Raw genomic sequence first — 27993 nt, 5'->3', positions numbered from 1 at the left:
TCTTTGGCTACTCTTATTTTCTTATGTTCCTCTTTCAATTTGTCAGGAAATCAAAATGATTTTTTAAAAACATATATTTAAAGTATATTCAAAATCTGATCACTTCTCACTTCCTTTACTGTTACTGTCCTTGTCTGAGCCACCACCACCTCTTACTAGGATGGCTGCCAGAGCCTCGCAACTGGTCTCCTGGTTCCTACCTTTGTCCCCCTGCAGTCTGTTTTCAACAGAGCAACTAGGGAGGTCCCTTTCATCCTTAAATCAGACCATGTCTCTCTTATGCTCAGGACCTTTCAATAAATCTGCATTTCAAATAAAACCCAGAATCCCTACTACTGATCTGTGATGAGGGAACACAGATATGTATACCTTGAATGAGATGACAAAATAAAGAACATTTCAGCATCCAACAGTTCAGGAAATTTGCCACCCACAGATACTTTCTTAAAGAATTACTCACAAATGTATTCCAGCTTTCCAGCTGCATTTTTTTTTTAAATCCAAGAAAGACAACATGGGATATAAGTAAAAGAGTTGACCACAAAACACAGAAAAATCTACAATTAAATGTAGATACCTATTTATGCTATTTATTTGTGATTAAAGAATATTATTTACAATTGGAAATAAAGATTTCTAGGCAATTTCTAAATGAGAGGCAGGGGATTTGTTGGGATTAAGGGAAAATATGTCAAAGATTTTAACATTTTCTGTGAAATAATATTCATTAACTCCAGCTATTAGATAAAAAGTGTTTAAATACATGATTTAAAAGGGTTAAGTATAACCTCTAGAAGACTATAAATACAATGTATGACTTTTAAAAAACTCATTTCCTATGCTAAGAATAAACTAAGGAGATCGAATCTAACAAAAGGAAGGAAAGGGATTAATCCTGAAGTAAAAATAAGTTTATATAAAATTAATGGTAAGAATGAGGCCAAACATATTACCAATAAAAACTATAGTGAACAGATTAGATAATTTAAAATGTAAAATTCTTTAATACTGTTATTAATTATTATTAAAATATTTTAAAAGACAGAAGGTCTCAGAGTAGCTGAAAAAATTCAAGCTGATATTTAAAAGAGAGGTATCTAAAAATCAAATTGATGCAGAAAAATAAAAAGGTGACAGATGGCTGATGAGGTAGCCAGAAGTCATCTGGGTCCTTGATATCTTTTTTGAGTAGCTGCACTATCCCTGAGACATTGCCCAACTACGTATTTTTTTTTTTTCTGCTACAGGAGAAAAATAATACCCTTTTTAGTCTAACCATTGAAGTCAGTTTTCCATTAATGTAGTGAAATGCCATTCCTAGATGACATGCAAAATTATTGAGAAAGGTATATTAGTAAATTGTTATATAAAAGAGAATTTCCAATATTAGTATCAAATATGGTTAAATTCAAGGTGAAAAGCATTAAAGGGAACACAGACATCTTTATCATGTTGATAAGTTACAATCCTTTATGAAGGATGCTTCTAAAAATAGATTCAAAAATAAATTCATGCATACACATATACATACTCAGTACACATGCAGAACTGACAGGAAGGAGAAACAGACAAAGTTATACTCATAAAGACAGACATGAACACGTCCTCTCAGAAATGGACATACGTTATGAGAACACTGTTTAATTTTATTCTAATAGACTGGAAAATCTAGATGTCATGCATGATCCCACAGAAAAATACAAATTACCAAAAGTAATTGAAGAAGTAGAAAACCTGAAAAGAGAATTAACTTACGAGGACTGAAAAAAGGTCATAGATAATCTATCCTTCATTCTTCTGCCCTACTATCACCCCCATTCGTCCCTGCTAGCCAGCCCCTAGAAATCCACTAATTCTAAATGGCTTTCCTTGTGACGTATCCTTACCCTCCACAAAAGCATGTACTACACTATGGAAGCTGCTGTGTGTGTGAGCAAAGGCTTAGCAACAGGGCCTTGGGAAATGACCTTGTAGTCCAACTTCTGACGGTATTGTTTCTTTGTTTGTTTTGGAAACTCCAGTTAAGATAGAGGTGGAACGTGCTGACTGCCATATGTGCTCTGAAACCTCCAATCTGTGGGCCTGCAACTTACTGAGGCAGCTGAGAGCTGGCCTGTAGCTCTTGGTAGGAAAGTGAGGCTGTGGCTTCCCTGGGTGTGTGTCCCGTTTCAGCAGGCGTATACAACCAGTGTGAGTGGGGAAGGGAAAAGAAGTGGTGCGCCGGGGTGGCCACTGAGCCCCTGGGTGAGATGAAGATGCTGGTCACACTATACTTCCTTCCCTGTAGTCTTTCCTAAAGCTGAGTAAAACACAGGATGGGATTAAAGCCTATTGTGCTACGCACGCAGTTCTGATATTTGAACCCACAACCAACCTGGAGAACTAGGTCACAAAAATCATACGTAACTGTCAATGTTATCAGTAATGTTAGTGTAACACTGATACATCTCTAAGTGATATATTTTACACATTTGGGGAGAAGATTATAAACATCATTGATATGATGAAATAGGTTCCTGGGAGAGAAAAATTGTAGCTATAAGCGATGTATCGAACTTATTAAGTTAAAATGTAGGTAACAAATCAACATGTTGGGTTTTATTACTTAATTTGGGATATCTGAAGCAAAGCATGTGTAACATTTTTTATCAAAGTTTTCCTTGAAAAGGCACAGTTTTCCTTTGGTGAAAAGTGTTGATGTAAATAACAAACCTTAGGGTTTGGCATTTTGGGGTACCCTATAGTTTTTGTTTCTGTTGTCAAAGTATCTTTTTCTTTTATAACATTAAATTTTCTAGTAATTTCTTGTGATGCACAAATGTGCAATTAAAAGATAAAATCTCCAGGTAATTTCTCCCATTAATTCACATTTTTCTATAGATCATTTGGGATTTTCCTCTGTAAATAACAACCTAAGCTGTCAATAATGACATTTTCTTCTCTTCCTTTTCAGTTCTTACACTTTTAAGGTACTTTTATCAATTTATTTTGCAGACTTAGATCTTCATTAAATGTTGCTTAGAATTGGCGATAGTGGTTATCTGTTTTGTTTCAAATTTTACAGAGCATGTTTGTTACACTTCTCATTAAGAATGATGTTTACATCTTAGTAACTTCAAAGGCATTCAAAAGACAATGGAATAATTTTTCCAATGTGCTGAGAAGAATTCACTTGTCAATCAAGGATTATATCCTGAGCAAAATTATCCTTCATGAACAAGGTTAAAATGCAGACACTTTCAATAAACAAACCTGATTTTAAGACCAAAGATCCTCACTATAGGAATTCTTAAAGCCTTTACTTTAGGAAGAAGGGAAAATAAAATAGTAAGCATATGTTAATTCACACAAACACTAGATATAAAAACAAAAATGATACAAATTTGTGGGGTAAAAACATGAAGATAGAACTAAAGTCTTAAGACCACAATAACAGAGGTGACTACAATGAAACCACAAATGACTGCTAAACAACCATCGAAAAAAAGACTAGAAACTAGCAAAAAAAAAAAATCTTCAACTGGAAACAAAGAGGGAACCACAGCGGGACGGTAGGAGGGGCATGCTCACAATATAATCAGCCCGTACCCCCAAGGTGGGCGACTCACAAGCTGAAGAATAATTCAGTTGCGGAGGCCCTCCCACAGGAGTGAGAGTTCTAAGCCCCATATCAGGCTTCCCCAGCCTGGGGTTCCAGCACTGGGAGGAGAAGACCCCAGGACATCTGGTTTTGAAGGCAAGTGGGGCTTAATTGCAGGAGCCTCACAGGACTGGAGGAAACAAAGACTTCATTCTCTTGGGAAGTGTACACCTATCCTTCTGAAATGATTCCAAAAAATTGCAGAGGAAGGAACACTTCCAAACTCATTCTATGAGGACATAATCACTCTGATACCAAAAACCAGACAAAGATGTCACAAAAAAAGAAAATTACAGGCCAATATCACTTATAAATATAGATGCAAAAATCCTCAACAAAATACTAGCAAATTGACTCCAACAATGCATGAAAAGGATTATACACCATGATCAAACGGGATTCATCTCAGGGATGCAAGTTTTTTCGATATCTGCACATCAATACTCTCTTATCATGCAAACTTGGAGTATTTATAAAAACTAACCACATGTTAAGCAATAAAGTAGATCAACACATTTCACAGCATCAGTATTCTATAGAACATGTTATCTGACCACTGGATCTTGACATTATAAACCACAACAAAAATGCAACTCACAGCCAAATGTTTAAAATTAAAACTCACATTTCTATGCAGTCGATGGGCCAAATAAGAAAACATTATGGAAATTAGAAATGAACGATAAAAATCTATCAACCAGATATTTTGTGGTGCTGCTTGGTGGTACATAGAGATTTTGCCTTCAGTGCTTAGAAAGCAACAAACAACAACTCAAAATCCTGGGATAAATTTCTAATTTAAATTAGATAAAGAACATCAGATTAATCCAAAGAAATTCAAAGGGGAAATAAAAAAGATAATAGAGATGAGAATATAATCAAAAATAAAAAGGAGGAAGAATCAAGGTCAACAGCTGATTTTTATAAAAATCAACAAAACTGGCAAACCGTTGGTGAGATTAGTCCAGAAAAATGTAGAGAAATCACAGATTAAAAATATAAGGTATCAAAAGGAATAAAGGTAGATGTGACACAAAGAGGCAAAAGCATATTGTAATCAACTTTATGCCAATAACTTGAAAACAGGTGAAATGGTAAATTCCTACAGAAATAGAAAGTATTAAATCTATTCAAAAATAACTATATTCAATATTCTGTAATAATCTTTAATGAAAAAAATATGAAAATGAATATATCTATATACACCAGTAATCGACACATTGTAACTGACTACATACACTTCAATTACAATAAATAAATAAATAAATAAATAAATAAATAAATAAATAAATAAATAAAAAGAAAACCCAAAGAATCTAATAACCCGACAGAAGCTGAATCAGCAGTAATTAAACATCTCCCCAGGTCCAGATGTTTTTATCTTCAAGTTTTACCAAATGCCAAAGGAACATATAGCTTAGTCTTGTACAAACTCTTTCAGAAAATTTAAAAAACAAACGTAAAGAGAGAGAACATCCTCCCATTAATTTTTGAGGCTAATAAAATCTCAGTGCCAAAGCCAGACAAGAACATTTAAAGAAGGGAAGATGACAGTTGAATCTTACCCACGAATTCAGACACAAATATCCTAAACAATGTATTAGCAAACCAAACGCAGCAACTTACAAAAAAGGTAACATAATGGACAAACTGGATTTTCACAAGAATGTAAGGCTGAACACTAGAAATGTAGCACTTTAACCAATTAAAGAAAAGAAAAGGAAAAAAAAAGGACACCTAAATTGATGTAGAAAGATCATTTGATATGATTTAATAGTCATATATGATTAAGAACTCATAGCAAACTCGTCATAGGAGGAACTTCTCTAACCTGATAAGGAGTATTTACATAAACCCTATAGCAAAAAGCCAAAAACATACTTAAAAGATGAATATTCAAAACCTAGAACAAGACAAGTATGTTCTCAAAATTATATTGGAAATCCTAGTCAACAAAGAAATGAAAAGTGTAATTACTAGCAATAAAAAAAACAAAGAAAAACAATAGTTCAAGATATGAGCTTGGTGTACCTATTATGTGCCTTAATTTAAAAAAATCATTTTATGACTTAAAAATGTGTGTTCCTGCGTGTATATATATATATATATATATATATATATATATGCATGTACACAACCTGTTTCCCCAATTATTCTGTCAGTCCATGTCCATTCTACCTTTCTGTATCCCTTAGGACTAAAACAATGCTATACAAAACATAAATACTGAATATACATTAGCTAGTATTGAAAAATAATGTCATTATTATTAATGAGAAGACAGAGCAAAATCTTAAGATAGCAACAAAATAACTAAAGAGCTGGAAAGAAAAAAAAAAAACAATGATTCCTATAGGTCTCAGTTTTCTGGGAACCTGACTGCATATGCCACTCAGTTGCCCTACTTTTGAGTTTTCCCTAGATGAAGTGGAGTTAACGCAAAACCAGCATGCAGAATGTCATGTTTTGTTGTTTCTACTTTAAATGTTTCAGAGGCTTTTTACTGGAGTCTAGATCAATCCAACAGAGTTTAATAATACCCCCATTAGACGCAATGGGGCAAGGAATGGTATCTGTCTTCTTCAGTAGAATAGTTTCAGTTCCTATCCTAGTGCCTGGCATGTAGCAGACATTCAACTTGATGAGCTGAATTGAACCTATAGTACCACACAAATGCTTTTATCAAGTTGAACCACCGAGCTTCAGCCAAGGAACTGAAAACTAAGTAACTAACAAGCTAACAAGATAGCTAATTACCTGAATCCAACATTGGAGTGAAGAGCAACATTCCAACATTCACGATGCAGACGTTGGAAATTCATTGGATTATGAAAGACTAATAGTAAAGAGTTGTCTTGGGTATGGTAATAAGAATCAATACACCTGTATTGTTGATTGGCTTCGTGAAGAACCTAAAAACCAAAATAATTCCATTGTTGTGTCTTTTTTCCCCAAGAGAAGGGTCTCGCGTCAGGGCATTTCTCTGCCCCTTTCTTTTTCTCCCCTTACCGCCATGATGTTAGTCAAGGTGAGAGCATAAATGGTAGATATTTGGGGGAGGGGGGCATTCCAGCAGCTCTTACAGAAAAACAAATACAAGGCTCTAGGCATACAGGCATTTGCTCAAGTGTTTTTCATTAAGGCTTGGAGATAATAGTTACAGTCTAGGAGTTAGTTACTTAATGTTATCTGTGCCTTCATCTAGATCGTCTCATTTCATCATTATAAAAATCCCAGATAAGTAGGTAGGATTATTTTTCCCATTAAAAAAATATTAAAAGTTGCATTTTTTTTCAGCATCAGTTGTGGCCAAGAGAAAATAAAAGACTTGTCCAAGAATACAGTACCCCTAAGTTCTGGTGTCAGGGCTCATCTAGATGTCACATTTCATACCCCACACAGTGCTCTCCACGACACCACGCTGTAGTACAGAGACATGACCTGAGTGGTCTTCTGGATACAGATTGGTCTACATGACTTCTATCCCTGGCCTTTCCCCAAACATTCTATCATCAGCACTGCAACTCTAGCCCCAAACAGAGGGGCACAGTGGGCAGCTCGCTGTCCTATTGCCTTTTCCTTATGCCAGTCAACATAAGGAAACAGATCCATCAGGAAATAAATCAGACAGCTGCGGGTTTTTGTTTTTGTTTGCGCTGTCCATATCAATCTAGTGTAGGCAGCTTCCTATTCTCTACCGTTTGGATGATCTAAAGGCATGGAATTGCCTATTATGTCAGGAAAGGACTGTTTTACTTTTGCTTTCAATTTTACACTGGTAGCATAATCAAAATAACACATTTACGTCCCCAGTCTAGTCCTCCACATGAGTGTCTTTATGAAGTGGCATTTAAAGCCGTACATCTGTTCCCTGAGAGCCAATACAAGAAAAACACACGTGGTAAATATTTTTGCATTTTAAAAAACTTGCTGTGTAGGGCACTAGCCATTACTTTACTCTTTTTTTTGAAAGGCAAATTCCTTTCAGACTTTAAATCCAAAAAACAAATATGTTTATCTCTGATGAACGTGTATTCTTCCTTCTATTCAAGAGCGCCACAATCTTTCTGTTTCCACATTAATTTTGACTGATAGGATATATGACACTATGCTTCTCAGAGCTGAAGTTGTTCTCAATCAACATTTGATAAACTTTCATATATTTCTTCTTCTTTTTTAAAAACTTGGCCTCTACCTATTATTCTGTGTTAATATTGTTGGTCTCATTAACTAATTTTTTTGTTAACAGTGAAGACCTACTATGTGCCAGGCTATGTATAGGTTCCAGGAAAACAAAATGAACTAGATAAGATTTTTCTCTAAAATCTAATTAGGATTTTTATAGAGGATTCTAGAGTTCAGAGAGTTGTGTCTAAGAAGATGAAACTGATGGAACATCTGATATGTAGAGAATGGATCGAGTCAGGCAAGAGTGGAAGCAGGTTGATGATTGGAAGAACATTACAGTAGATCAAGAGGATGGTAGCTGGATTAAAGTAGCAGCAGTGGAGATAGTGAAGAGCTTGAAGATACATTTTGAGGTGTTCCCTCAAAACCTGATAATGGATCAGACATTTGGGACAAAGGAAAAGCTGAAATAAGGAGTAACACTTAGCCTTTTGGCAGTGGTGACATTTCCTGAGATGGATGAGGGGAGAAACATGCTTGGGAAAATTACGAGCTTCCTATAGGACACTGAATTTAAGATGCCTATCAGAGATTCAAATGGAATTTGGAGGTAGGTACACTAAGATGGAGCTCAAGATAGAGATAGCTTGGAAGATAAAATCTTATGAGACATCAGGATTAGATATATATAATAGACAAAATAATTAAAAGAATATTTGCAAAGGCGTGAAGATGATTCAGGCCTGGGACTTGAGGCACTTCAATACTTAGATATTAGATGGAGGAGAAGAAATTCAACAAAATTTCAAATGGAGCCCTGAGGAGGAATCCAGTATGGTGCCTTGGAAACCAAGAATGAAGAATGTCTCACGGGGAAATGATTGGCTTTGTAACTAAAAAATCAAGGAAGATGAACATTCATTAGGTTTGGGGGAACAATTACATGTGACCTTGAAAAGTGAAGTTTCATGGAGTGGTAAGGACAGAGATAAATCAAAATAAAAATGTCTGAAATGAACTTCCAGTTAAAGATGGAAGATTAAACACATGCAGTCCTTAATCCCCTCACTAAAGGAACAGTAAAATTTTTGAGTTTTAATATTACAAAGTTAAAGGCCACAGAAGAGGCAAATGCAACAACATTTGAGAAGCTGGAAAGCAGAAGGATCGGGGTAACTGACTTAGCAGAACACACAAAGCCAAATCCTAAGATTAATTTCAAGAGAGCAGAAGGAAATTTATCTGTGTGCAGAAATACAAGAAGGTTCTGGAAATGCCATGGAGTGAAAGGGGCATTGAAAACAGGAAAATTAGTCTTTTAAGAAGCCATTAGGGCCTCCAAAAGCCCTCAACAGTTCTGAACGCCAGCAGACTGCCCATCTCCCATCTCAGCAGAAGAGTGACCCACATAAAGTGACCCTGTGGATAAAGGCACATTGAGGGAGAGATATACCCCAGAAGAAAGAGAATTGTGTAAAGTCTAAATTGGCATGGTCCAACAGAAATATAAGGTGAGCCACAAATGTGAGCCACATGTGGAATTTTACATTTTATAGTAGCCATATTTTAAAGGCTAGGGAATAAAAGGTAAAATTAATTTTAACTATATATTTTATTTAACCCAATATGTCAAAAATATATTATCATTTCAATATGTAATCAATGTAAAAATTGTCAATGAAATATATCACTTTCTTTTCCAACTAAGTCCTTGAAGTCTGGTGTCCATAGCACTTACACAGTGCATAGTGTACTTAACAGCACATCTCATTTTAACTAGCCACACTTCAAGTACTGAGAATTTACATGTGACTGGTGGCTACCACACCGGACAGTGAGGATCTAGAGACTGAGTGGTAAGAAATCTTAAACTCCTTCCCTCTACCACTTAGCACCCAAAACCCTGACTGGTAGGTTATATTTTGAAAATAGGAGATTAGATCTTTTTTTTTTTCCTGGAGACTCTAAATGGCCCAAGAGTACAGAATTAATGTATCAGCACTGGCAGGTCTCCCAAGGAAACCCCACAGCTAAATCACTCAACAACAAAGACCAGTTTTTGACAACTTCCCCCAACCCTGACCTCATGCAACATTCCTATCATATTTTTAGTGCCTCACTATTAAGTTACAAAAGGGTAAATATCATTAGATATTATTTCCCAATATGAAAAATTGAAACAAAAAAAAACTTAAAGAAAACTTTAGGAAAAAGATACAATGCAGGGAGAAGACACTAAGACTTCAAAGGAGTTTAATATCCTTACAGAGATAAGAGAAAATATGGTACCAGGGAATGTGAATAGATTGTTCTATAAAGGTAATCTGTAACTATAAATAGAACTTTAGGAAATTAACACTGTAAAAACAGACACAGAGGACTCACTAGAAGAAGTGGAGGAAAACAGCACTGTATTTCCAGAATAAAAAGAAACAGTGTTGGAAACTAGGAGGGTAAAGATAAGGAAATTGGAAGTTCAGTCCAGGAAGTCCAACATCTGAATAATAGGCAGTTCAGGAAGAAAGACTAAAGAAAATGGAGGGAGATGATCATTATTACAGTTGTGATTGTAGGACATTTCCAAAAATATAAAGACCAGAGTTTCTGGATTATAGTGGGCTCCCAAGTACAGTATTCAGGAACAGAACCACATACCAAGGCCCATCAACAGGGAATCCAGACCCCTAGGAAAAACAGAACACCATCAGAGACTCATAAACAGGTGATCACCAGTCAGAATTTCACTGGTTTTTTTCTCAAGGACCATCTGGAAAGCTAGAAGACTATTGAGGAATGCCTTCAAAATTTTGAGGGAAAATGTTTTTAACTTAGCATTTTATATAAAGACAACTGACAGTCAAATGTAAGGGTACAATTAAGATGTTTTCAAACAGCCAATGCCTCAAAAATTTACCTGCCATCTATTTTAATTCAGGAAGCAACAGGAAGAGATGGTCCCCTACAAAAAAGAGTATAACCCAAGAGAGAAGATGACATGGGACTCAGGAGACAGAGTATCCAACTGGAAATAGAGGCAAAGTTGATACAAGAGTCTGGGATGATAGTGAAGGGAGAGCCCAGGACCATAGCTGTGCAGGAGATATGAGGGCAAACAGCAGTGCAGAGCACACAGGGAAGGCATCGCTTAGACAACAAAACTGATAAAATGTCTGTTAGGTTTGAATAATAATTTAGACAACTGAATTAAGTAACAACAACAAAAAAAAAAACAGGTAAATACCCTGAAGATTTTTACTTCTGGGAATTTAGGCATAGGGGTGGGAAGAAGTGGCTATTTTTCATAAGAAAATAGAATTTTTTGGCTTTAATAACATGTGGATGTAAAACTTTGATAAAAGTAAAATTGAAATTAGAAAGACAGAAAAGAACATAGGTTTTGGCATAAAATGTAAAAGCAACAAAAGAAGCCAATTTTAGCATTCACTTATTATTTTGCATGGTGGTTCTGGGGCTGGATTTCTTGGGTTCATATCTTTCGTCTCTCACTTACCAGCCATGTGACCTTGGGCAAAAGTTACTATTGGTCAAGGTGCCTCCATTTCCTACTACTGAGATAGTTTCTACTTCAGAGGATTATTGAAAAGATTATATAAGCTAATAATACATGTTAATCATTGACTGGCACATGGTAAAGCACTCAGTAAATGTCAGCTATCACAGCTTCCACTGACCTGTCAATTGCATCAGAAAATAGTTTGAAATGTGAAAACGGAAGAGAACTGACAGGCAAAATGGGGAAAACAAGGTTGCTTCCCAGTAATGCTTTACTTTTATTATTATGGGTTTTTTTTTAATGTGTAGCAGTCATGCACGTATCTTTTTTTCTTAAGATTTTATAAAAAACATCCTTTTAGAAAGTGTATTTCAAACAATCTTGGGCATGCATAGCTCAATCTGGGCATTAACTCATTTTATAGCTGAAGTAAAATGGGAATATTGATCTGAACGAGATCTAAGCATGACCTAGAAGTGACCTAGAAGTTGCAAGTCACACCACACCTCCCCAGACCTATACCCGACTGCCTTCCAGGGACTCACAGTCTGTTAATACCTGAAGTAGGACTTTCGGTTTAAAATGTTCAGTGAAACTCCAGTCCATCAGACTGCGTTGCTGTGTTTTCTTTATGTCCTCTAAGTCCGCTTCCACAGTCATATTCTTTGGTTTCTAAGAAATCATAGGAATACAATTTCAGCTTTGATTTGTTTAAGTTCCAAGAGGAGCCCTCTTGGACTCCATCAACTAACCAGCATGCACTCCGTCTAATTGGGGAAATCTGCATATGTAGAAACCCATATGGCAACATTTTAAGAGAACTCCTGCCAAAAAGAATACGCCTTTGACTTTTTTTTTATGGGCAACATAATCTAAATATTTTTATTGTTAGGTTATACTCTTCTGAGTTCTGTTAGCAATTATAGGCAGGTTTTCTGAACTTGCTTCAAGACAGCATTAGTTCTACACGGCTGTATGGTCAGCAGGTGTTCGTGAAGTTGCCAAGCCACACTGTCTAGAGAGGAGCATGGAGCTGGGAAGTTTTGCTTGAGCGGCTAGTGGAATTAACTCCTTTCTCTCCAGTTGGAGCTGGTCTGGGGATGTCTGAGTAATCCCTGTCCTCTAGCATCAGCTTCCTCCTGCTAAGTGTCTCTCTCTCTCTGCCTTTATTTTTTTTTTTAAGTTCAGTTTTCTCAGATCATCTTACTTGCATCTACACTTCTAGGACAATAATTTCTTACCTTTTCAAGAGGATCAGCATTTGTGACGGTTTCATCTTTGATCTCATCGTTCGCGGTGCACTCTGCAAATCAAAGACACCAACATCCAGTTGCATGTAGGCTTTGTTCTTCCCTTGGTCAATGCTGTGCCTTTTTGTTGCCATATGTTCTATGTTTCTGTGCTGAAAAGGTAATTCCTGAAAGGCCTGTTTGATGCCTCCAAAAAAGGTGTTTGTGTCAATAATTCTAAATCAGTGTCAACCTAGAAAAGTCATACTAAACCCTTTGAAAGAACCCAGCTTCCTATCCAATACTCTCCTAAATCATGTATCAGACAGGGTGCCTCCAGGCTGTATGGTTTACTTCTAGCAGTGTACCTTTTTCTTTCCCAGTTGCAAATATTTACTGATTAAACTAAACCAACTGTGCGGTATACACTGTCTTACCTTGCTAGCGACTACCACAAAGCCTTTTCAAACTTCTGTGGGTCATATCTTGTGGGTGCTAGACTAGGACTGTGGTAGAGGATGCATGGAAAGGAGAACTACCAGATAAATGCACCTCCTGTTTGAAAATGATACTAGTCATCATCCTGTAAAGCGTTTCTTCCATTTATTCATCATTTATTAATTTATGACTCATTTAACGGTCACTGGCAGATTTATAGATGGGGTTTAAAAAAGGTAGTGAAATTAATGGCTAGCTGGACTCCATGGACCAACATGAGCCATACACACCAGCTCTCCTTGTGGCCAGAGTATACTTAAATGATACCTGTGATTGTGACCTCCTCCTTGGCTTCTGAGCAAACAGCGATATAAATGGACAGAGAGGAAACAGATTCATGCTGTTGATTTCTGAATCACCATGCTTTAGTAATTCCCAAGAATAACAAAAGTTACATAGAAGAGTTTGATGATATATAAGTTTAACATGGATAAATAGACGTCTCTCCTGTGAATGTCTCAGAAGTGCTAATATGCTCACGTGACTGCGAATCTCTAATAAGGAAGAGGATAAAGTATACAGCATATTGCAAATCTGACCAAAGCAATAGAGTGGGGGATGAATCTTGTTAATAGATGTCATGCTGCTAATAAACAGCCCATCTGACTTTTTATCATCTTTAGAGCAAATGAACCCCCACAAGGTCATAGAGGAAACGGCTCCAGCCTAAGTCCCAAACACATCTCCTGCCACTCTCCCTTGCTCTTTCCACTCCAGGCTCACTGGCTTGCTTGTTGTGTCCTGAAGTTTTTGAACTTGCTTTTCTCTCTGTCTGGCATGCTTTGCTTTTACATAGTCACCTCTTTCCAGCCCTTACTTCATTCATATTATTGCTCAAATGTCACCTCCTCAAGAGCCTCTGCCTCTTATCCAGCTTTATTTGTAATCATAGCACTTATCAGTGCCTAATAATACTTGTTGATGTCTATCCATCTCACATATGAATTCCTGGAGAGTAAGAACTTCATCTTATCTTTCCTAACGGTACTCTGAGCACCCAACACATGGGAGAAACTCGGTAAAAATTTTTTTGATTGAGAGAAATTTACATCATATATTGAAATAAATATCGAGGCAGAGAGAGAGACAGCAGAAACGTGTAAGAACTACAACAAACGCTTATTTGGGGCAAGCTTAAGATTCAAGATTTCATTCTGTGGCAAAGAGATCCATATCTGGGCTACTGCAGGGAGTAGTCAATTACGTCCAAGCAAGATAGGTCAATGTTTTCCTTTCTTTTAGGAGCATAGCTACTTATATTTTTGCTACTAGTTCCATCTCACTTTGGGCTGGTGAAGGGGACAGCAAGAATGTCCCATTTTGATTTAGAGAAAAACTATATAAAGTCAGTTCAGTTCAGTATTCATATAAACACAGCCACTCAAGAGAAAACTCAGGCCAACTCTAACTCTAAATAGACCATGATGTCCCATGTGTCCTTGAAGCAACTGATATGAAATCTGTGGAATAAAAATTATTCTGTTCTATGGGCTGCCAGATTTCTGGGAGATGTGATATTCCCTCGTGTGTCTCCAGTTTAGAAAATATGTTCTAAAAAATTGTGCATTGGTTATTCTGTCAAAGGAAAGAACAGTCTAAGACTAATCTGAACTCTTTATTTAATGGTAGAGTAGAAGTCATTTTTTTTTTAAACTTTCTTTCTGATTTCCTCGACCGCATAATCCTTTGACAGTGTGATTCAGTAGTTTTTGACACATCTGGAAATGGATGCATTCTCATCCCTTTGAAAAACAGCTTTCCTAATCTGTTTTACTTTAGAGATAACAAGATCCCTCTGCAAAGCAGTGACTTTATTAAAAAAACACCCAACAAGCATAAAGGGCACATCTAAACCTATAGCCTCACGGTTATCAACTCTCAGCTTTTTCATAAATATCCAATAGGCCCTGTCAAGTTCAAAACCAGTCTCAGATGGAAATCTAGTGTTTGGTTGAGAAAAGCACAAATATTCAGCCCTTCATGTCCAGGAACAGGCTTTTATATGTATTTGATGCTAAGAGGGGTGTGCAGGAAATACAGGAACAATTTCTGCTTTGTTTAAAGAGATTTAAAGTGGCTGCTTTAGAAGTGTGACTCAGAGTTAGGGGGAAAATGCAAAAAAAAAAAAAGATTAGCAACAACAACAAAAAATTCCCTTATATATAACAGCCTCAGTGAGGTACCAAGCCTCAGCTACCCTCCCTCATCCAAATGTAACAGCTCCTTGATGTGGGCCAGCATACACCCAGCAGAATCCCTTACAGACTGTGGGTTCATCTCTTAAGATTGCTTGGCCTCTAGGATATTTTATAGCATTTTCAGTCCTGATGATTTAGGGAGTTGCTATAAACATTTACTTTGCACCAGGATCCAGAATGCCAATTTATGGGGTTTGACCACCAGGTGGCAAAAGTTGCCTGAGGAAAACTATATACCAACTGTTCTAAAAGACAGAACAAAACAAAAACAAAGCAAAATAAGACCACCTTTCCACACAACAAACAAACACAACAAAAATTCTGCAGCAACATGGATGGACCTGGAGATCATTATTCTAAGTGAAGTAAGCCAGAAAGAAAGAAAAATACCATATGATATCATTCATATGTGGAATCTAAAAAAAAAAAAAAAAAAGAAAAAAAGAGGATACTAATGAACTCATCTACAAAAGAAACAGACTCTCAGACATAGTAAACAATCATGGTTACCAGGGCAAAGGGGGCAGGAAGGGATAAGTTTCGGCATTTGAGATTTGCAAGTGTTAATCACTATATATAAAAATTGATAAAAACAAATTTCTTCTATCTAGCACAGGGAACTATATTCAATAACTTGTAATAACCTTTAATGAAAAAGAATACGAAAACAAATACATGTATATGTATGCATGACTGGGACATTATGCTGTACACCAGAAATTGACACACTGTAACTGATTATACTTCAATAAAAAAAAAAAAAAGCTCCTCAGGTCTTATATTTATATCTCTCCTGGCTTATTCTGGCTCTACATTAACTCAAAGAGAATTCTTTGTCATACATTTATATCCTCACAGGACTTACTAACACCATAACATCTCAGGTTAACTTATTTGGCTTAATTTTTTGTGAGACAGACTAGTAGGTAAGTAAGGGTACTTAGGACAGAGAAATAGGGAATCTGCCCTAATGGAAGGGAGGGAGGAAGGAAGGAAGGAAGAGGAGGAAAGAAGAAGGAAAGAAAGATTCAAAGGCAACCAAATTAGGCTATCAGCATGAAGAAGAAACTATGAATATGCCTAAACCATTAGATGCAGCACAACAATTTCTGGAACTGAGGAAGCCAGAAGACACAGTGGAGGAAGCACTGGTTTGGAGTTAGACAGCTCTCTGTTGGGATCCTGACCTCCTACTTGTATGTGGTTGAACAAATTACTTAACCCCTCTGAGTCTTTCTTTCCTTGTCTTCAGTATTAGGCTAACAGTAGCTCCCTTATAGGCTTGATGTTTACATAAAGTATTAGTCAATATACGCAAAATATCTTAGCATAGTGCTTGGAATATAGGAGGCAATATTAAATAAATGTTATCTCCTTCCCTCCTCTGTCCCCCTCACCCTCACTTATCTGCTCTGCTAACAGACAAGCAGATTTTCTCTAAGTCCACTCCATTGATGACTTCCTCTTCTACCCTCACTTAAATAAATGAAAATGGTAAGATGACCATTTAGTCAATATTGACTTAACACCTGTTCTTTTATGGCACTGACCATTTTTTAAATGCTTTTTAAAATTATGAAATGTAACAACACAGAAAAGTGCAACGAATATATAGATGTTTGGTATAATGAATCATAAAAGTCCCAGCACTCCAGACACCTTATGTGTGTTCTCTCACTACTATACTTTTTTTATTTTTATTAAACTTTCATATTATTCCTGATTTTTTTGTGTGTGGATTATTTTGGGTTCGCGACATACACAGTATTTACAAATACTAACAGTTTTGTTTCTTCCTTTTCAACCGTTATAATTTTATCTCTTTTTTCTTGTCTTACTGAGTTGGCTGGCATCTTCAATGTGATCCTGAATGTGAGTGTTTATAGTGGATAGCCTCTTGATCAAGGGAAATCTTTCAACTTTTCATCTTAATATATAATGTTTATTATAGCAATTTAAAAAATAACCTCTCTGGTAGAGAAACTTTCTTTCTACTGCTAATTTCCCTAAATTGTTTTCTATAAATTGCTATAGAATTTTAAGCGCTTTTTCTGTATCTGTTGAGATTATGTATTTTCTCAGTGTGTTAATTGATAAATTATATTGATTTTTATGTATGTTTTTCCTTCTATTCCTATTATAAAAACTTGTTTTTGATTATTATCATTTTGTATATTGCTAAATCAGTTTGCTTATGTTTTGTAGGATTTTGGTATATATATTCATGAATAAGTTTCATTTATAATTTTCTTTTGTTTTTATTTTGCTATTCTTGACAGTTTTATTACAAGGCTTACATTACCTTTATGAGTAGGAAAGGATACCCTGTTTTATTTCCTGGAATTAATTTTTGTTAAGATTTATCTTGTTAACTGTTTATTTTTTGAGTGTTTAATATCACTAGTCAATGAGATTATCTGAGTTTGGCATGTACTATTTGGGAAGATTTTTAATGATTGATTTAATTTATTTAAATAGTTCCAAGACTATTCAGATTTCCTATTTCTTCTTGAGTGAATGTTGTTAAGTTATACATTTCTAGTCATTTTCTCATTTTATTTTTAGACTTAGTGGAATAAGTTGTTTATATATCCTTTTACTATCTTTTAAATTTCTATAAGATCAAGTTAAGTCCATTTCTTTACTCCTAATGACTTTTTTTTCCTGATGTCGTTATTCATGCTTCTTCTTTGTCATTATCTTTCATAAAAAATTTCTCAATTTTAGAAGTCTTCAAAGAACCAAACTTTTGCATTATTTGTTCTTCCTATTGCACCTAAAATTTCCATAATTGCTTTGTAGTTTGAGAACAGACTCGAACGTTTTGGTATGTGAACATTTTGTTGAGACTTATTTTATGATGCAGTATGTAATCAATATTTTTGAAATAAACATACTTATGCCCTATAAAAAGCTACAGTATTAAGGCATATGGGTAATTGTAATAAATGGTAGGAAATGGTCACTGATGCCAGAAAGGAAGTGTAGATTAGTTATGAGCATGGGAATGCTAAGGGAGGCGTTACCAAATGAACACCTCTGACAAGGCTTCATGGAGATGCCAGTGAAACCTAATCATGACCAAAAAGGGAACTCAAGGTGAAAAGTATCAAGGGGGCAGAATCACAGAGATTGAAAAGAGGAGCCTGCCCAGAGGAAAGAGGGCTTCATTCTGTTTGGCTAGAGCATGGGATAAGTGAGCAAAAGGGAAAAAGTGGAAAGGGTTTTGGAAAAGTAATTTGGAACTACTGAAGAAGCATGTAAAGCAGGCCAAGGAGTGGACTCCGTTTTGCAGGTAGTAGGGAGCCACTGAAGGTTATAATTAGAGAAATAACAGCACTGTATTTTAAGTAATTAATCTGACAGCTATGTGTAAGATAGCTCAATAAAAATTTAGCCTAATATTCTTCTATGCATCTATACCTTCTAATGTAACAATATTTATGATGCTTTATTCTAGGATGAGAGTAATCAGCTGAGCCATATGGAGGAAGAAAGGAAACTGATGTTCACTGAGCACTGACTGGGCAGTTCATTATGTTATTGCAGGTAATTTTAAAAATAATTTTTGATATAATCACAATAACCCTGTGAAATACTGATGATGAAAGTTTTAATTATGCTCACTGTACTATATTTATGAAGGTAAGAGTGGATTAAGAGGCCTTATGATATTTTAAAAAACAAGGGCTGAAATAAAGAAGACTTACCCTACAAATATAAATGCTGGAGACGGTGTGGAGAAAAGGAAACCCTCCTACATTGTTGGTAGGAATGTAAATTAGTGCAGCCACTATGGAGATTCCTTGAAAAGCTAAAAATAGAATTACCATATGATCCAGCAGTCCTGCTCTTGGGCATATATCCAGAAAAGATGAAAACTCTAATTCAAAAAGATACCTGCACCCCTGTGTTCATAGTAGCACTATTTACAACAGCCAAGAAATGGAAGCAACCTAAATGTCCATCAACAGATGAATAAAGAAGATGTGGTATATATACAATGGAATATATTGCTCAGCCACAAAAAAGAATGAAATAATGCCATTCACAGCAACATGGATGGGCCTAGAGATTATCATACTAAGTTAAGTAAGTCAGACAGAGAAAGACAAATATGATATCATTTACATGTGGAATCTAAAAAAATGGCACAAAAGAACTTACTTACAAAAAACAGAAAAAGACTCACATAGCAAAAAAATTTATGATTACCGAAGGGGAGGGTGGGGGGAGGGATAAATTAGGAGTTTGGGATTAGCAGATATACACTAGTATCACAAAACAGATGAAAAACAAGGTCCTACTGTACAGCACAGGAACTATATTCAAAATCTGGTAATTCTTCTCCATTATAGGTTATCTGAAAAATTTTATATATATAAAATTTTATATATATATATATATATATAAATGAATCACTTTACTATACCTGAAACACTGTAAGTCAACTATATTTCAATAAAAAAGATAAAATGAGGACTTACTGAATAACAATACTCAGTAACAAAGCTTAATTAACCAAATAATTTAGATATTAAACAGGTTTTCAGTTGAATTAGGGAGGCATTTACATTTAAATAATGCATCTTGAATTTTTTTGGTTTATAATTCTATAATAGTGTCTATACACACATGTGTGTGTGCATACACACATACATGTTTACTTACCCAAAGGCTCAGTATGGAGCTGAGACCTCAAGCTGCTCTCCTGCTGTGACGTTTCTCTATTATCAGAGTCTAAGGATTTCTTATTATCCAGGTCAGAATGCTTCAGATTGTTAGTATCAGGCTGGCTAGGATCTGAAGGTTCTTTGTTGACCATGTCATCTTGTGCAGACGTCAACAAATTCTGATCCAGAAATAAAACTCTGTCTTTGGCTTCATTATCTAGGCAGTGTAAAGAGGATCTGTAAGATACAACACTAGACAAATGGACAACCACACAACGCAAGAAGGTCCTTTGCTCCTTCCAGGCGGTGTACCTGATTGGCGTTTTGTCTCTTGGGTGCTCATCTTCGTGATGTATTGTTGCCTCATCTGTTTAGCAAATCTGGCAGGGTTGTCCCATGGTATGTTGAACACTTCAGAATCTGTCCCATATGTCATCCTCGAAGGCTTCAATTTCCCTTCTTTATCAACCTCAGAGAGTTTCAGGCTCTCAAAAGTAAACACTTTGAAGGCTCGTTCTACTTCATTCCAGCTCAAGACTTCTGTAAGAAAGCAGGACCAGCGCTGCTAGGAACGCTCTTTATTACCACCTGGTTCAGGGCTGACAGAGGGGTGACCGGGGGTCAGTCCACCAGAATGACAAAGGAGTCACTCTATAATGGGTGTTGACCTGACTTTAAACATGGGCTCCACAATTCTGCCACAAATATCAAAGGTAACTAATAAGAAAGCTACACCATCAAGACATAATTTATCAAGATAATGCCACAAACTGCTTCACAGTTTAATGAATATTAGGTGTCCCGATTAATTTACCTGGACTTTCCAGGGTAACATATTGGTTGAATATGCTGAAAATTTGTCATTTTTAAGCAAAAGTGTCTTTTGCTGCTGTTGTAATTTAAAACAGAAAAATTACTCACTTGTGTCTAACATAGGCTGTTATATTCAATAGGCTTTTCCGTTCACTCAAGCTCAGAAAAGTCCTCTTTCCACCCAATGAACTGGCACAATGCTTTTCATAATTTTACTTCAAAGGTTATCAGCCTTCCAGGGGCTCTATTAATTTGTGTACTTATTCTTCTATAGCATTTATTCATACAGTCACTTACTCTTTGTCTTTGGTGTGTTAGGCTTTGCCATAGATGCCTGAGAGTCAAAGAAAAGATCTGTTTCCTGCACTTTAGAAGTTTAAGACAGAGAGGTGGGAGGTAGGAGTTAACAAATAATGATGGAATTTCACTGAGGAAAAATGAAATGTTTGTGGCAGGTCGATGAATCACAGGTCACCTCCACTTTCTCTCCAACAGAGATGAGGGCAGTAGGAGGGGTTCCTTTTGGGAAAGCCATGGGAAATTCAGAAGAGAGACAAGAAAAAGGTAAAAAATTACAGGATTAAGGAAAGTTTGCTCATTCATTCATTTCACAAATATTTTTTGAGCACCGACTAGTTGTCGGTGACCTTAATAAAAGCTGGGGCCACAGCAGTAAACAAATCAGTGAACTGATGATCTCATGGAGCCTTCATTGTAGTAGCTGGAGACAGTGAAGGGTTAAGTGTACACTGTACCAGAGATGATAAGAATAAAGCCAGGTGAGGGGATAAAAAGTGAGAACAGTTGGGGAGAGGCTTCGATTTTTAAAAGGTAGTCAGAGAAGAGCCCTCTGAACAAGTAAAGCAAAAATGGGAAAGAAGGTAGGGGGTCAGATGGGTATCTGGGAGAAAAGTGATCGAGGCAAGAAAAGCAGCGAGTCAGAGACTGAGGCAGGGGTGTGATGGCCTTGCTCAAGGAACCACAGTGAGGCAGGTACTGACAGAAGGCAGGGGAACAATGAGAGCTTGACAGAGGATGAGCTCAAAAAGTGGGTGGCAGAAAAGTTTAGATTTCAACTTTGGGAAATGGGGACTCACTAGAGGGCTTTGATCTAAGAAGTAAGAAGGCTCATAATCTGACTCACATTTTAGGAGGGCCATTCCCATGACGGTGCAAAGCAAAGACTGTAGGTAAAAAGCCTGTAGACCAACTGGAAAGCTACTGAAATAGTCCGAGTGAGAGGTGATGGTGGACGGGCCGGGATGGTAGTAAGGGATGTGGTGAGACTGGCTGTGGGGCATAAGAAAAAAAGAAGAACTAAGGTTTTGGTAGCAAATAGTTGCCATTTACTGAAATAAGGAGAACTGTGAAGGGACAAATTTCAGGGGAATCAAGAGTTTGGCTTGGGATCTGCTAAGCCTGAGGAAAGGGAAAATTGGAAGGCGAGGTGGAGGGACAAGGGCTTGGGATGGGACAGGCGAGCAGGATAGGCGGGAAGTTTCAATGGTGCCAGCAAAAACAAGAATCCTGTGTAGTATACAACACGAGGACTGTCACCAATATTTTGCAATAACTGTAAGTGGAGTATCACCTTTAAAAATTGCATAAAAAAGAATATATGTACATATTTTCCTACAAAAGACAAAAGCAGATGTCAGCATACTAATCATGCTCCTCTTATCCTTTGTTTCTTTTCCTTTTCTTTTTTTTTTTTAAACTCAATTATCTTGGAAACTGTTCCATATCATGATATAGGTGTGCCTCATTGCTGTTCATCTTGTACCACCTGGATGTCTGATATTTTAATGAGAACTTTTGATGGACATTCGATTTGTTTCCAGTGTTTTGCTACTGTAAAAAAAAAATGATTCAACAAATGTACTTGTTCATATAAAAAAACAAGACTCCTGGACTGTGCGTAGACCTGAGGTGAAATGAGAGAGAATGAAATCATATCACAAGGCAGGAGAAGAGGAGGGGGCAGGATTCAGGTAAGAGCCACGTGTACTCAGGACATCAGTACGATGCTATGTGAACAGCAGACATGACATGCCCAGGCCCATTAGGCTGCAACCCACATTTCCTTGAGGTGATGGCATAACCAGGTTAAACGTTTTGGCTTTTTCTATGTCTACCCTGAATGAAAAAAAAAATCAAAGGAGAAATCAAGATAAAAATATTTCATAATTTGCTTAGAGTTAGAAATGAAATGAGGAGAATCTGCACATGTTTTCTCTTTTCTCAGTCAAATCAAGATGTCTCATGTTTCTTCTTGTAAGCAGGAATGTGTCTGCACACTGCCTCAAGTGAAAATAGGATTTGTTTTAGGAACTGACTGTCCAGGTCACAAAATCCCAGTGACCTCCGCAATGAGAAGCCGATTTTAGCTATCCTTAATGACCCCTCTTTCCACTGTCCTCAAGAGCAGAAAATGGCCCTTCCTACGTTGAGAGGAGGTTCACTAGAATCAACACTCTCAGAACAGCCCACAGGGGGCGCTCTAATCTCCCCTATTCACCAGGGTGGAGAGATTTCCCCACTCATCTCCAGTGATGTCAATGAGGGATGTGGGGTTGGGAGGCCAGGAAGAGGAAGAAAGAAGTCATTATTCAAGATAAGAAAATTATAGTTAGTCAAAACACCCAGCTCAGCCTCTGCGAGGTTTTTCAATAACCAAAATATTTTTTGCAGATGGGCCGTAATGGTCGGAAGCACCTTAACTCTAAATGAATGCATGTAAGCTGTGACAAAGCAGTGTCCTTACCGCTCGTACAAAAGTGCATGAGCTCATGAATTGTAGCTAGACGCTTCGTGCTGTTCCGTGGCGGGGGCAGAGGGAATTCAAGGAATTCCCACAGTGGCAACTTGGACTGCATCTCCTGCTCAATTTGAACCGGGTCAAAATTCTTGAGGTCCTGATGAAAAACATGACAGAAGACATTAAAATAAGCTGTCAAGCGCCTTATGCATATGGAGAAGGCAAAACATGATACCTCTGCTCTCATTATTGGGGAACAGGGGAAATCAGTGGTAATGGGGGAAGACAAACTGTTGGTATTTTGCTGAAGGTCAAAAAAAAAAGGCTAGTTCTCACTTTGCCAGAGGTTCTTGGTGCACAGAAATGACGGCTCCCTCATTCAGAGTGACAGCCTGCCAAAGTCTCAAATATATTCATCTCTCCCTTCTGAGATCCTTTTCTGGCCTCTGCTAGTTTTTTTCATATTAGCAGATATATAAAGTAAATTAAACTATAAGGTTTTCATGCAAATTTGGTGTAGCCACAATCAATTTAATGGTTAACTGGACCATTAAATCTACTTAGGCCAGTTTTCTTTGCTGGCGTAATTTCTCTTATCCATTTCCATTTTCTGAGCTCTCATTTTGCAAGTGGGTATCCACTCGGTGTATTACTTTTAATTAGCAATGGTAAAGCTAATTAAGATTTCCTCAACTGAATCATGACAAATGAGCTGTCTTGCATCAGTTATCCTCGGGGTAACCTGGTTAATTATTACCTTTAGCACGTACTTCTTGTGGGCGTGGGCATCATGATAGTTCAATAGGAGAGGGCCTTTGGGTACTGGTTTGCTTTCATTTTCTTCTTCAGATAAAAATAGTTCATGGAGGTTCTATTCAAATTAAAATAATATTGATTTAGGAGGAGGGTATAGGTCAGTGGTAGAGTTCATGCCTAGCATGCATGAGGTCCTGGGTTCAAATAAATAGATAAATAAACCTAATTACCCCCCCTCCAAAAAAGAATAATAAAAAAAATAAATAAAATATTCTTATAAAAATAATAATTTTGATTTAAAGAGAGAATCCATACATTTTCAAAGCATGCACACTTTGGGGATTTCTCATGCCATCTGACCTTTTTCTCCCTCTCTGTTAAGCAGAGAGAGGGCAGGATGGACACAATGTGAGTGGCGATCCTACGGTCCAACCCATCTGCTCTGGGAGGCGGCTCCACCAGACTGGGTGGGACAAGGTCTTCTTCACTTGCCACAACCTGTTGATGTAGAGTTGGGAGGAGTTGGTGTAATGGTCAGCTCTTTACTGATACTCGTGTATTTCCCTTGTTCTTAGTAAAAAACGAGGCAATTTCTACCAAGAAAGGATAGTGATTACACAAAGTGCCAGGATAATCACCAACAAATGCCCAAGTAAAAGGAAAAATGTTTATGATCAATACGTTACAGGATATATCATTTTAATACATGCATTAGACAACATAAAATACAAATGGTAAACAAGAAAACTGACCATGGTGGAAATCAAAATAATACAATTAATATAATTTTTCTTAATGATTTTCTCTTCAAGCATTCAAAACTGTGCTGTCACATTTTGGAGTCAATAAGCATCTACTGAGTGCCCATAAGTCAAGCACTATGTGGGGCATCCTCACATACACTACCTCATTTAGGCCTCACACCAATACTGTTGAGTAGAAATTATCTTCTACTTTACAGAAATGGAACTAAGGAGTGAAATTAGGTGATGGACCCAAGCCCAAGACTACTTAGTGGGAAGAACTAGGGTTCAGGTTAAGTCCTCAAGACAGAAAAGTTACAGATGGTGAGATCAGTAAAGGGTAACATTCTCCTTTATAGGAGGAAAGTGACGTCTAGAAAGATTAAATGCCTTGTTCAGTTTTACATGGTAAACAAAAGAAGTTGAATGTCATCGAGATGGGCACCTAATTAATAATTTTTCTCTTCATCTTAAATACTGAAATCACTCTCTGTGATTTCACATCCCTCTACAGGATATCTCAACCTTGAAACAAGACATTTTGGATCATATGATTTTGGTCATGGGGGCTATCTTGTGCACAATAGAATGTTTAGCAATATCCCTGGCCTCTACCCACTTGATGCCAGAACCCCTCCCAATGTGGCAACCAAAAATACCTTGACATTGCCAAATGTCCCCTGGGAGGCAAACCCCCCTGTTGAGAACAATAACAAAATTGTCTTGTACTCTTTACCATTTGTCAACACCCTACTTTTAAAGAATCATTCCTGTCTCTACTTGCTATCTTTACCATCTCTTGGACACACTCCAATCACAAAAGACCATGCAGAACTGTTCCATCTCTGAAATATTACATTCTACTATCCTTTCCTATAAAATCCCACCCAATTTCTCTTATATTTCAATTTTTCATCCCTCTATTCTTAAGCATATATTCAGCCAACATGTATCTATTATTGGAGCCCTCAGGCACTGAGCATATCAATTGTCCCCTTTGGTGCCTGGAAAATAGTAAATGGTTAAAAATGTTTGCTGCTTTTTTTTTAAACATTTTTTATTGATTTATAGTCACTTTACAATGTTGCCTCAAATTCTGGTGTAGAGCACAATTTTTCAGTCATACATGAACATACATAGTCACATTTTTTTCCTCTGTGAGCTACCCTAAGATCTTGTGTATATTTCCCTGTACTATACACTATAATCTTGTTTATCTATTCTACAATTTTGAAATCCCGTCTATCCCTTCCCACCCTCCGCCCCCTTGGCAACCACAAGTTTGTATTCTATGTCTATGAGTCTATTTCTGTTTTGTATTTATGCTTTGTTTTTTTGTTTTTGTTTTTGTTTGTTTTTTAGATTCCACATATGAGCGATCTCATACGGTATTTTTATTTTTCTTTCTGGCTTACTTCACTTAAAATGACATTCTCCAGGAGCATCCATGTTGCTGCAAATGGCATTATGTTGTCTGTTTTTATGGCTGAGTAGTATTCCATTGCATAGATATACCACCTTTTCTTTATCCAGTCATCCGTTGATGGACATTTAGGCTGTTTCCATGTCTTGGCTATTGTAAATAGTGCTGCTATGAACATTGGGGTGCAGGTGTCATCCTGAAGTAGGGTTCCTTCTGGATATATGCCCAAGAGTGGGATTCCTGGGTCATATGGTAAGTCTATTCCTAGTCTTTTGAGGAATCGCCATACTGTTTTCCACAGTGGCTGCACCAAACTGCATTCCCACCAGCAGTTAGGAGGGTTCCCCTTTCTCCACAGCCTCTCCAGCATTTGTCATTTGTGGATTTTTGAATGATGGCCATTCTGCCTGGTGTGAGGTGATACCTCATTGTAGTTTTGATTTGCATTTCTCTGATAATTAGTGATATTGAGCATTTTTTCATGTGCTTATTGATCATTTGTATGTCTTCCTTGGAGAATTGCTTGTCCAGGTCTTTTGCCCATCTTTGGATTGTGTTCTTTGGTTGTTTCTTATTAAGTCATATGAGCTGCTTATATATTCTGGAGATCAAGCCTTTGTCAGTTTCATTTGCAAAAATTTTCTCCCATTCTGTAGATTGTCTTTTTGTTTTACTTATGGTTTCCTTTGCGGTGCAGAAACTTGTAAGTTTCATTAGGTCCCATTTGTTTACTCTTGCTTTTATTTCTATTGCTTGAGTAGACTGTTCTACGAGAACATTTTTAAGATGTATGTCAGATACTGTTTGCCTATATTTTCTTCTAGGTGGTTTATTGTATCTTGTCTTATGTTTAAGTCTTTGACCCATTTTGAGTTGATTTTTGTGTATGGTGTAATGTTTGCTGCTTTGAGTTGAGTTGAATAAAATGAGGAAGACTAAGATAAATAAAATGACACTGTAAGCCTTATAAGGCTGTTTAACTCTTAGAAATGTACTGATATAGAAAGACTACTGATGTTTCAAAAGCCTTATGGGGTATATAAAGGGAAATATGAGGGTGTGCACGTAACTGGTTAGAAAACTAAAGCAGTCAGCAAACATAAAGATGTATACTGGAGGTAACAGAGATGATACATTCTAAAAACATTTTAATACTTGGTGAGATAAAGGAATATGTTACATACATGAAATAAGAACAATAGGCAGTTCTAAAAAGAAGTTAGAGGATTGATTAATTTAAAATGTTAGTGTTGAAACAAAACTCCAATAGCAGCCTGGACTCCACTGAAGAAATGTATTAGTTGGAAAGTAAGCTGGAATTCCCAAAGGGGTAAAACTGAAAGAAATTTTAAAATATGTGGAGGAAAAACTAGGAATTCCAAAATATATCTAATAATAATCAGGATAAATCAATAGAAATACTATCTGAAGATATAATTTACTTGAGCAAATACATATTCAGAGTCTACTGTGGGTGAGGTGTGGTTATTGTGTGCTGAGCAGAGAGAACAAGACTAGATTAGGTCCCTGCTGGCATGGAGATTACATTCCAGTGAGAAGGAGGAGGTAAGACATAAAGCAGATAAACTTATTTTTTTGAAGATAAGCATGTCAATAGAC

At 36.8% G+C, this 27993-nt stretch overlaps 1 protein-coding gene across 7 annotated transcripts in view; it reads right to left on the bottom strand.

Moving 5' to 3' along the window:
- SPAG17 (sperm associated antigen 17) overlaps positions 1 to 27993 on the bottom strand; it is a 356415-nt gene that overhangs the window by 93832 nt on the left and 234590 nt on the right. For all 7 annotated transcript variants that reach the window (XR_012075867.1, XM_072967909.1, XM_072967912.1 and 4 more), the window contains 8 exons: positions 24568 to 24705; positions 24209 to 24322; positions 23458 to 23608; positions 20193 to 20420; positions 19879 to 20097; positions 12524 to 12585; positions 11841 to 11954; positions 6398 to 6552 (listed from right to left, as the gene is read on the bottom strand). Coding sequence is in view for 6 of the 7 variants with exons in the window: in XM_072967909.1 (XP_072824010.1) it covers positions 6398 to 6552; positions 11841 to 11954; positions 12524 to 12585; positions 19879 to 20097; positions 20193 to 20420; positions 23458 to 23608; positions 24209 to 24322; positions 24568 to 24705 (1181 nt within the window). In the remaining variant the exon portion in view is untranslated. The remainder of the gene's footprint in view (positions 1 to 6397; positions 6553 to 11840; positions 11955 to 12523; positions 12586 to 19878; positions 20098 to 20192; positions 20421 to 23457; positions 23609 to 24208; positions 24323 to 24567; positions 24706 to 27993) is intronic.

Source organism: Vicugna pacos, chromosome 9 (assembly GCF_048564905.1).
Source record: "Vicugna pacos chromosome 9, VicPac4, whole genome shotgun sequence".
NCBI classification, from domain to species: domain Eukaryota; kingdom Metazoa; phylum Chordata; class Mammalia; order Artiodactyla; family Camelidae; genus Vicugna; species Vicugna pacos.
Note: the sequence above shows the minus strand (reverse complement) of the source record. Positions and strands in the feature narration are given on the sequence as shown.